Below are 11,515 nucleotides of genomic sequence, written 5' to 3'. Positions count from 1 at the left end.
AACTGATTCACCTTGGGGGGTCACAGAGAATCAGTGGCAGAGCTGGGGATTAGATCTGGGGTACAGGGAGATAAAGCAAGTCATTTAATTTTGAATGGAATGTTTGTTTTTACTTTCCTATCATGTTATGGATTTCCTAGGTAGTATGTTTTATATATGGTACTTAGTGATTATAAACAGGTTAGAGAACCACTGACAGAGACTGGGATTTCATTGAGCTAAGGCACTGGGAAGTGTGAACTGACTCATCTCGAGGTCACACTCAGAGAATCAGTAACAGAGCCCGGGATTAGAACTGAGGCACAGGATAATAATAATCAGGGCTTTTTTTTGAGGGGGAACTTGGGGGGGTACTAAGTACTGGCACCTTTTCCATTGTCTGCTAAAAATTGACCCAGAGGCTCTACACACCAATTCGGCCTTATCATAGGTTTTATGACTCGTTGCAGGGGGGCTGGCTATTGTAGGGTGGGTCCCACACTGATCACCCCACCCCTGAAAGGTGACCTTGCATTTGAGTACTGGCACCTTTTTTGCTAGAAAAAACACACTGATAATACCCCGCAGGTCACACAAGATTGCAAGGGGTGGCGAGAATCAGAAGGAGGGAGGGATTAAAAAGCAAACAGCTGGGTTGGATCACCTGAAGACAGCTCTGAACGTCCTCCCGCTGCTGACTTGCTACTTCCTTTTCCCTTACTTGGCAATTTCAAGACTGACTATGGGAGACATTCACTGTGGCACTGGAGGTGGGTGACTGCTGGATTTAGGAGGGCGGGCAGCTCTCTTTCCCAGGTGTGGTGGGGGGCCCAAGACTCACATAAAAGACCAGGTGACATCTCTTTCCCTCTCTCATCGGTGGATTTGTGCCTTCCTGTCTCTTTCCCTGCTAGAACCTCGGGTAGTAACAACCCTATCGAGAAGGCAGCCCTGTAAACATCATACCGGGCCCTGGGAAAGCAGGACAACGTGGACAACCAGCCACAGATCGCTGCTCAGTCCCCCTCCCCGGTCACACACGCAGAGACAGACCCTCATTATACAAATAGGGACCCTAAAAAGTTGCAAGACGAGACCCCAGGAAGTGAGATTTTGCAGGCAGTGCGTTTCCTCCTGCACTGATGCAACGTTCAAAGATCTCAAGAGAAAATCAAAGAGCAGGAACCGTCTGATCCGGGAGGGGGAAACAGCAGCAGGAACAGAAAAATCTGTCACTAAACCAGACCCGGGAATTATCCGGCCTGTGCTCTAGAAGTGACTTTGATCAGGGAAGACAGTGTTCAAATCATGCCCCTGACCTTGGTTAAGTAATTCGGCCATTAGTTGTTTCAGATATGTTGTAGCCCTCTGGAGACAGACATTATATATCTCTTATATTTGAATGTAATCTGATTCTCTGTGCAAAAAAAAAAGTCAATCAGTGTTATGCCAGTGATTCCCCAACTTTTTACTATGGCGGAACCCCTAAAATATTTTTTTCATACACCGAGGAACCCTTGATGTATGTAAAAAAAAAAAAAAATATATATATATATATATATATTCGTACAAACAGATTCTACAATCTAATTTCTTGAGGAACCCAGTTTGGGAATCACTTCCAGCCTCTCTGATTTTCTTCGTTTTCTTCCATGCAGGGATGGGTGATGGCGCTGCAAGTCATGGGGGCTTGACCGGCGATACATATATGATCATAGCTGGTACAGAAGGGCAGCAGACAGTGTCTCACTACAGAGGTTATTCAACTTTCTGCTCAGAGACGGGACTGAAATTAATTTTTGGACAATGGGCATCTTGATCTTATGCTTTCTGGATTATTTGTTTGCTCCTTCCTCCCCTCTCTCCCTATCCCCTCCCCTCATTTCTGTCTTTTCCTCTGGAGTTGGGGGTGGGCCTTCTGTCCCTACTATTCCATGCTTCCCACATATACAAGTACATAAGGATTGCCATACTGGGATAGACCGAAGGTCCATCAAGCCCAGCAGCCTGTTTCCAACAGTGGCCAATCCAGTTTACAGGTACCTGGGAAGAGCCCAAAAAAGTACAATACATTTTATGCTGCTTATCCTAGAAATAAGCAGTGGATTTTCCCCAAGTCCATTTTAATATTGGCTTATGGACTTTTCTTTTAAGAAGCTATCCAAACCTTTTTATAAACCCTGCTAAGCTAACTGCTTTTACTACATTCTCTGGCAAAGAATTCCAGAGTTTAATTACACGTTGAGTGAAGAAATATTTTTTTTCAGATTTGTTTTAAATTTACTACTTTGTAGCTTCATTGCTTGCCCCCTAGTCCTAGTATTTTTGGAAAGAGTAAACAAGCGATTCACATCTATCCATTCCATTCCAGTCATTATTTTATAGACCTCTTATCATATTTCCCCTCAGTCGTCTCTTTTCCAAGTGAAAAGCCCTAGCCGCTTTAGCCTTTCCTGATAGGGAAGTCGTCCCACCCCCTTTATCATTTTCATCGCCCTTCTCTCTACCTTTTCTAATTCCACCATATCCTTTTTGAGATGCGGTGACTAGAACTGCACACACTATTCGAGTTGCAGTCGCACCATGGAGCAATACAAAGGCATTATAATGTCCTCATTTTTGTTTTCCATTACTTTCCCCTGTGCTTTAATAGCTGGCAGGGATGCCAAGCCCTGCCAGCTGAAGACGTCTCCTGCCTGAGTCCCGCCTGTGCTTGTCTGAGCAGCACTAAAGTCAGCAGGCACGCTTCAGCCTCCAATGCAATAGTGTAGCTACGGGGGCCTGGGCCCCCCCAAACTGGATCTGTGTCCCTGGTTTGGCTGGCGGGGGTCCCCAACCCCCACCAGCTGAAGCACTTTTTCCAGCGCTGGTCTCCGGCACTGCCACATTTCCTGCCCTGCTCTCTCTTCCCTTCATATCCAGCACACATGTTTTAGTGAAACTGAGCACGCGCGCACGCTCAAATTTCATTAAAACGAGCAGACGCAAATGTGCCCCCTCACTTTCGGCTCTGGCCCCCTCCCACCTCGAGGTCTGGCTACGCCCTTGCTCCAATGCCAGCTCTCTTGTACGTGCTCAGTTCGGTGACTGAGCTAAGCATGCACATGAGTGCCAACATCGGTGGTTGAAGTGTACCACCAAGTTGGACGCTGCTGTGGCAGCGCAGGTAGGACTCGCGCAGGAGATGTCTTTGGCTTGCGGGGCTTGGCATCCCTGTCAGGAAAGGTATATTTTGATGTGGTGGCAGTTGCGGTAGGGAGCGACAGGAGAGGGAAGGGGGAGGGAGAGAATACCTGGCTCCCTCAGTCCACCTTTGGGACCCCCCTCCCCCCCAAAAAAGATGGACTTCTGGCTATGCCTCTGGTTGGAATGATCCTACCACCCTCCTCTCCCACAATTGCCCCAGAGGTACATAAGTATTGCCACACTGGGACAGACCAAAGGTCCATCAAGCCCAGCAACCTGTTTCCAACAGTGGCCAATCCAGGTCGCAAATACCTGGCAAGATCCCAAAAAAGTTCAATACATTTTATGCTGCTCATCCCAGAAATAAGCAGTGGATTTTTCCCAAGTCAATTTAATTATGGTCTATGGACTTTTCCTTTAGGAAGCTGTCCACACCTTTTTAAAACCACGCTAAGCTAACCGCTTTTACCACATTCTCTGGCAACGAATTCCAGAGTTTAATATAGTCCAAAAGAGAGGAGGAACAATTGATACAGGGAATATAACCTTTGTAAACTGTTCTGATTTGTGTTGGACCCGAGCGGTATAGCAAATGTTTAATAAAAGATAAAGGATAATTAGAACGGGTTGGGTTGCAGGTCAAAGGACACAGGACGATGAATGAAGTCTTCGGAAGAAAAAATTCAGTTTTGTTACCAGCATTACGCACTGGGGCGTCTCGCTGTCAGTGCAGCGTCGGTGCTGTGTTTTCGACTGGCAATTGCAACATGCTGTCATGGTATCTTGGTGCTGGTTGAGTGGATTTCAGCTATCACGGTTCTCTTCTCTCTCTCATACTGTCTTTTTGATTGTAGATCTTGAGGATACGGGGGAGACCAGGAGCCTCCCAGACCAGCAGCCTCTCTTGTATAATGGGTGTGTGATCCTGACACTGAGCACTGGGACCGCCTGCTGGGGTTCGGGGTTTGATTATAGAGCCTGCGGACCGGCCTTTGCTCTGAATGGACTGCAGGTGAGTAGGCCTTGTTTCTTTGGCCTCATATCTACACAAACACGGTGACTTATCTGTAGCCAATCTAGGGGCAACAGAATTTGGCTAAGGACAATTCAACTCAGTGCATATCTCATTAATACACTCCTTTTTTTAAATCACCTGTTCTTTCTCTCTCCCCCTCCTCCTTCTTCCCTTTGCTGAAACCACCCCCTTCCCAGGTCCCAGCGGAGGATTATGAATTACCGTTACATCAGGTTCTGGACCCTCCAGAAGTCAGAAGGTTTCTCTGCTTTAACTCCTGCAGGTTCCTTATCTTTCTACTTTGTGTAAGTCTTTTCTTGCTCTGAACCAGCACTTGTAATTCTTATTCCTTTCCCAACTGCTCCCCCCCCCCCCCCAAACAACCTCCAGCTGTCCCTGAGCTAACCATATGAAGACAGGACCTTTTCTGTCTCAGGATACTGTTAAGTATTAGACTGCACCAATGCAAGAAAAAACACATCCTGAGCTTTGTGCTTCAGTGTCACTCTGCAGTACATGAGTGTAAACCGTAGCAAGCTGTGAGCTGGAAGACCCAGAGGCAGCTACACACACAGGCAGTACCCAAAGGAATCATTTTTACACAGGGATATCAGCTACAGGAGAAGAAAAAATACATCCTATGCTTTCTGCGCATATCCAGCAGATAGCCAAGACCTGTTGTTTCTTCCTCTATAACATTAGCAAAATTCACCCTTTCCTCTCTGAGCATACCACCCAAACTCTCATCACCTCTCGCCTCGACTACTGCAATCTACTCCTCACTGGCCTCCCACTTAGCCATCTATCCCCCCTTCAGTCCGTTCAGAACTCTGTTGCACGTCTTCCGCCTCGACCGATATACTCATATCACCCCTCTCCTCAAGTCACTGCACTGGCTTCCGATTAGGTATCGCATACAGTTCAAGCTTCTCCTACTAACCTACAAATGCACTCGATCTGCGGCCCCTCCCTACCTCTCTACCCTCATCTCCCCCTACGTTCCTACCCATAACCTCTGCTCTCGACAAATCCCTCCTTTCAGTACCCTTCTCCACCACCGCCAACTCCAGGCTCTGCCCTTTCTGCCTCGCCTCACCCCATGCTTGGAATAAACTCCCTGAGCCCATTCGCCAGGCCCCTCCCTGCCCATCTTCAAATCCTTGCTCATAGCCCACCTCGTCAATGTCGCCTTCAGCACCTAACCACCATACCTCTATTCAGGAAATCTAGACTGCCCCAACTTGACATTTCGTCCTTTAGATTGTAAGCTCCATTGAGCAGGGACTGTCCTTCTTTGTTGAACTGTACAGCGCTGCGTAACCCTAGTAGCGCTCTAGAAATGTTAAGTAGTAGTAGTAGTAATGTTACTGTGCAGTAATTGAGTGTAGCATTTCCTAGGTACATGTGAAGTCTCAGGCACACTCCTTGTCTGTCCTGTTCTGATATCTCTATGGTTTCTTTACTTCCCCTGTTTTAGGCACTATATGTCCTGGCTTGGTGTGCACTTTTCTCAACCTTTCATCTCTTTCTACACTCTTTTATTGAGGAACACATCATCCTGTCCTGCCTGGGGTTCAGCACAGCGGCTGTTATCTTTACTGGAGTTGTTGCTCTGTTCCTCTGGCACAGCCGAGACCAGGTAAGCAACGGGGCTGCTGAGGTCCTGTGCATGTCATCCTTGCCCATGACCCCTAATCACTGACCTTTCCCTGTGCAGATCATTATGAACAGCGATGTGCGCCTGATGAGAGCCAATGAAAAGCTGCGTCATCACCAGCTGCTGGTGGGACTGTCAGACTACGTGGAGAAATGCACAGGGCGCCTGCAAGTATCCTTTGGAGGTGCAGCTGGGTGGAATAGGGGTGGAGAACTTGATATATGCATGGTTGATAGTGGCGTATGTGTTTGTAACTGTGTGTTCACCCGTGCTGTTTCGTGTATGTTGTACAGGGTTTTTTTTCTTGAGTCCTTCCCTCCCCAGCTCACATTCTGCTTCTTTGATGTGGGGGACTGTCTGCAAAGACTGACCCAGCTGCTGGAGGGGAGCCCAGACTCCCAGAATCCCCTGCAGGTAAGTGCATCCTGTCACCTTGTTTGCATGAGAGAAACGGAGTGGAGGTGCGCCATCTGCAGGCCAAAGTAATAAACTGCACTGCACCTAGCACAGGGGTTCGTTCCAAGTTTAGTGCATTCTTTTACACACTAAAATGATTTGCAAAGGAGTTTTAATGCACATGGAATTACATCCAATGCAACAGAGGGAACTCAAAATGCAAAAACATTTTTACTTCCATTTAAACACTGAAACTTTATTTCAGCCCATAGGTTAAGTACGGTGTAAGTGAATTTAAATATTCAGACAGTGGATATGGATCTCCTAGTTGGAGACCCTTGTGCTTATGTAGCCTGAGACCTGGAGACCTGCACCCTCTAGCCCAGTGGTTCTCAAACCTGTCCTGGGGATCACCAGCCAGTTGGGTTTTCAGGATATCCCTAATGAATATGCACTTATTTTATTTATTTGCAATAACTTTCTATACTGCTCTAGCTGATGGGCAGAACAGAGCGGTATACAGGCTAAAACATAGGAAACAAGAAAAGAACTCCATTAATGTATAGGAAAGCAGGGTGTTAAGTTAAGAGACAATAAGCATTGCAAAAAGAGGGTAAAGCAAAGCTAGTAACTGAGTCAAGACAGATCTGTAAAGAAGTAAGGGAAGAGTATCCTGTTTTCCAAATGGTGGCCAAGGCAAGTCACAAGTACCTGGTAGAAACCCAAATCGTGGCAACGTTCCAGAACCCCAAAGAGTAACAAGATTCCGGAATCATAACGAATAGCAAGATTCTATGAAGAATCTCAAAGAGTAGCAAGATTCCAGAACCCTAAAGAGTAGCAACATTCCACGCTACAAATCCCAGGGCAAGCAGTGGCTTCCCATGTCTGTGTCAATAGCACACTTTGGACTTTTCCTCCTGGAACTTGTCCAAACTTTTTTTAAACCCAGCAATTGCTTACCATGTCCGAAGGATTGTATGAGAGCAGCAAGGGGACTCAAGAAGAGATTAAAAAGAAAAGGAGAGAGTATAGACCCTTGGGGTACACCCCGATGTAGTTCTCTCCACTCAGATGTTTTGTCAGAGAAAATGACCTGAAATGTGTGATGAGATAGAAAGGAAGCGAACCAAGAAAAAAACTGTACCACTGATGCCTAAGGAAGTAAGAGGGAATGGTCAACCAGATCAAAAGCGGCAGAAAGGTCTAGCAAGACTGCCAGTACCATTCTGTGCTGGTCCAAGTGGAAATGACATTCACTGATAAGTGCTTCCATGATGTTTTCTATACTGTGGTGAGACCTGAAGCCAGATTGACGGGGATATATAGCAAAAGCTTTCTCAGAAAAAGATGTGAGTTGGGTAAACATGTTCATTAGGGGTATCTTGAAAACCTGACTGGCTGGTTGTCCCTCAGGGCAGGTCTGAGTACCACTGGACTAGCCCATTCCCAGTTATGTCTATCCTCTTCCTATTTATTTATTTATTGCATTTGTATCCCACATTTTCCCACCTATCTGCGGGCTCAGTGTGGCTTACAATACATTGTGAATGATGGAAATACAATTTGTTACAGTACGATTATGGGTTACATTGTGAAGAGTTATGGGAAGACAAAGTCAAAACATCATTTGGGAATAGAAACGATGGAATGTAATAATGGGGAATGATAGGGCGATAGAACAATATCAAGAGAACATTAGGGTATGACAATTTTATCTGTGGGTAGAGTTTTAAGTGTGGTGAAAATACGGGGGAAGAGAATTCAGAAGAGAGTGTATTGATGCATTTCTTTTAGTGTGTATGGACTTCATGTGTTTTGTTCCTTGCAATAAATTTTCTCGAAGAGATGAGTCTTCAATAGTTTGCGGAAGTTGGTTAATTCGTAGATCGTTTTCAGGTTGCGTGGTAGTGTATTCCAGAATTGCGTGCTATCTTGCAATTTGTTTCTCATCCCCTAACTTCATTTGTATACTACTCCGGAGCCCACCCAGTGAGTTCGATTCCCACTTCAGGCACAGGCACTCTGGGCAAGTCACTTAACCCTCCATTGCCCCATGTAAGCCACATTGAGCCTGCCATGAGTGGGAAAGCGCGGGGTACAAATGTAACAAAAATAAAAAAAATAAAATAGAGGTACAAGTTAAATTAGACTTCTATCTCTAACCGTTGAAGTGAAAATAAAAGTTGATTTTACTTTAAAATGGACTTTATTTCCATTTTAGCACACTTCTTAATGTCCGATTTTAGTACAAATTAATTACTGTGTTCTGTGCTTTTCATTTAATAATTAATTTGGATGTAAAATTAAAAATTTACCATGGTAGTAAAAAAAGAAAATCTCTTCTAAAAATATAGAATGCAGATTTATACCACAGGCTTATTACAACAGCTCCCTGATTGTGTATGAGGTCCATCCATCCCACTTCTGCCACCATTTCTCCCCATGTGACAGCCAGGTGACGAGAACACAAAGCTGTGACACCTGTAGATCTAAGATCCAATCCTATTTCTGCCACCAACTCATCCTGTGTGACAGCCTAGCCCAAAATGGTGAAAGTTGCATATCCATTCTCCAATCCCACTGCTGCCACAAACTGTCCTTAAGTGATAATTTCACGCTGAGAGCTCCAAACTGTGACAGCCGCAGACTGAGGGACCAAGGCATAAACCAAGTACAGCTGTCTTTTCGACCACAAACATAATACTGCGCCTTGCAGAAAGCTACCTGTATGTAAATTTTATGCATGAAGAACTTGCATTGTAATCAGGGGAGCCTGCCTGATGCATATGAACAAAAGTTTTGTGGGAAGCAGTTCCTTGTGCACATATCCAAACAAAAATGAAAGTGTCAGCATACACGGGCACTTATCTGTGTATAAAAATCAGCCTCTGAAAAATTTCTTGCATGTAGAATTTTGGGGCTGATATTTAGGTGTAGAACAGACAATTTAAAGCATGACCTGTTACCTCTTGCTAGTCTTTTAACTGGCAGCCAGTTCTTTCTAGTTACAGAGGAAGACAAAACTGGAAGCGCTTTTAAAAAAACTGGCATTAAGTTTTGTCTATTGTATGTAATGTTTTGTGTATTAAATAAAATAAACTAAGGGCTGGAATCTTAAAAAAAAAAAAACTGGCATTAAATCCTCTCCACTAAACCTTCTATACTGCTCTGGCGAAAAATATTGTGCATTCGCCCTTCTCTGCATTGAGCAGAAAACTGAATGGCCTTCATTGCCAAACATTTAAATGCAGTGTGTGGCCATGTCTTCTGCACAGTTAAACACCCATGCTTGATCCCTCTTTTTATTGCTTGCTCAGTACTCTACACATTTAACCTGTGTTGACTGCGCAGTTAGACTTTCTGTATCAGCCCCAAAAATTTCATCCCACTGCTGACACCAACTCTTCCTGTGCAACCTGAAGTTGCTCACTTTAGTCTCTCTGTTTTGAGAAACGCTTTGTAAATGATAATTGTTGCAATCCTTTCTGGGACAGGCAAAAATGCACCAGAAACTGGGCCAGTTCTGCATCCTTGTGACAGAGGGTGGCCCCAACCTCCTGCAGGCTGTAGTAGTCGAGGAGAAGGATTCAGAGGAGACCCCTTTGCTGGGTCGGAGCAGAGCGGGAGAAGAGAGCCATGAGGCTGCTGGAAGACCTCGATCGGCGCTGGCCCGCACTGTTGCTCTCAGCCTAATTCCCGGCGGCACGCCTCAGGTACGTAGAAGAAATCCTGTACTGGAAATCTTTACGCTGCCAATAGCATGGACTAAAAAAAAAAAAGACCTTGATCTGAGTATCCAGTCCCTCACCTCCAGTATTATTCTCATTTATTTCTAGACCTGCTGTCATTGCCTTATGCTCTTTCTTCCTCCTTTGCAGGAAGCTGCGTCCCAGCTGCTCACTCTCTACAGTCCTGTCTATGCCAGGTTGCTGGGCGCATGTCAACTGCCGCACACACTGCATTCCCTCCATGCCCGGCAAGCTGCTGTACCCTGCCTTTGCCAGCACATCGAGAGCTGTCTGGCTCATCACTGCTTCCCCTGACGTCTGTCACCTCTCCTTGCTAGCATGAGCCCTCTGAATCACCCAACCGGATCTTTGGGGGGCGGGGGGAAGTGGGCCTCAGGATCCTCTGGAACAGCAGTCAAGGAAAGCCAGCACCCTTCCAGAGTAAGAGGGAACTTATCAGAGTAGGTTTTATTTAGGTTCCTCAGAGAGATTATACTTATAGTGAACAGGAAAAAAGTTATTGGGGGAGGGAAGAGCTTGGGTGTTTATGTACAAAGAGATGGGGACAACTGAGAGGCCTCTATGAATCCTTAAAGCCAAATGTAGGAATCAGTCAAACAATACTGTCAGATGTTATGAGCAGTAGGAAAAGGAGATGAAAATACTTCTCTCCAGGTCCTTAGTGAGGCCTCATTTGGCGTATTGTATCCAGTTTGAAGGCTTTCCCTCCATAAGAACATGGAAGCAGCCCAGGGAAGGGTTATTGAAGGATTTGCATTAAAAGCCCTGTGAGATGAGACTTAAGCACTTATGTCTGGATACCCTAGAGGAGAAGGTGGGGGGAGGGGAGGAATATGATAGAGTCACAGAAATACCTCAGAATGGGAAATGAATTGTGAGACCCTGAGAGGTGGAAGGAGGGGAGATGAAGGAGAGAGGGAGAAAGATGGGGAGGTGGAAGGATGAGGGCGGCAGGAGGAGATGGACAAGTGAGGGGGTTAATGAGAGAGGGAAAATGAGTTAATGGGGAGAGGTGGAGATTGAGAGAGAGAGATGGGGAATTGGAAGGGTGAGGGCAGCAGGAGGAGACACAAGTGACAGCTAGATAGGTGGGTGAGAGAGTTAACGAGACAGAGGGGTGATGAAGTTGGAAGTGGGAGATGAGATGACAAAGTGGGTAAACAAAGAGTGAGAGAGGCCAAGATAATACAAAAAGGAGAAAACCAGGAGAGGACAGTGAGCGAAAGAGTTCCGAATACCGAGGATGAAGAATATTTTCAATGTAATTTAATCCAAACTTTCTATTATTACATGTACAATTTTAAAATAAAATAATGATCTGCAAAAGGCACTAAATAGTTCTATTATTCAGGGGGTGTGTGTGTGTGTGTGTGTGTGGGGGGGGGGGGGGGGATAAGACATAAGCATCACCACACTGGGACAGACCAGAGGTCCATCTAGCCCAGCACCCTGTCTCCGACAGTGGCCCATCCAGGTCACAATCACCCGACAAGATCCACGGAGCAAAGCATTTTGTACTGCTTGTCCCAG

The 11,515-nt window shown here is 45.7% G+C and overlaps 1 protein-coding gene across 2 annotated transcripts; it reads left to right on the top strand.

Moving 5' to 3' along the window:
* The first annotated feature begins 629 nt into the window (after positions 1-629).
* On the top strand, positions 630-11,308 carry LOC115466199 (transmembrane protein 268-like). Of its 2 annotated transcripts, XM_030197302.1 has the most exons (9): positions 630-749; positions 1,638-1,736; positions 4,020-4,177; positions 4,378-4,485; positions 5,658-5,819; positions 5,898-6,008; positions 6,162-6,251; positions 9,731-9,949; positions 10,115-11,308. In XM_030197302.1, the coding sequence occupies exons 1-9, from the start codon at positions 722-724 to the stop codon at positions 10,277-10,279; spliced, it is 1,140 nt and encodes a 379-aa protein (XP_030053162.1). In that variant the 5' UTR covers positions 630-721; the 3' UTR covers positions 10,280-11,308. The 2 variants fall into 2 exon arrangements, with proteins under 2 accessions (XP_030053162.1, XP_030053163.1); XM_030197303.1 differs by lacking the exon at positions 1,638-1,736.
* Positions 11,309-11,515: the final 207 nt, after the last annotated feature.

The sequence above is a fragment of the Microcaecilia unicolor genome, chromosome 3 (genome assembly GCF_901765095.1).
Source record: "Microcaecilia unicolor chromosome 3, aMicUni1.1, whole genome shotgun sequence".
Taxonomy (NCBI): Eukaryota; Metazoa; Chordata; class Amphibia; order Gymnophiona; family Siphonopidae; genus Microcaecilia; species Microcaecilia unicolor.
Note: the sequence above shows the minus strand (reverse complement) of the source record. Positions and strands in the feature narration are given on the sequence as shown.

Coding starts and splice junctions, on each gene's coding strand:
- LOC115466199 (XM_030197302.1), top strand. CDS start 722: ATGGGAGACATTCACTGTGGCACTGGAG. Junction 750..1,637: donor CATTCACTGTGGCACTGGAG/GTGGGTGACTGC, acceptor TCTTCCATGCAG/GGATGGGTGATGGCGCTGCA. Junction 6,252..9,730: donor ACTCCCAGAATCCCCTGCAG/GTAAGTGCATCC, acceptor TTTCTGGGACAG/GCAAAAATGCACCAGAAACT.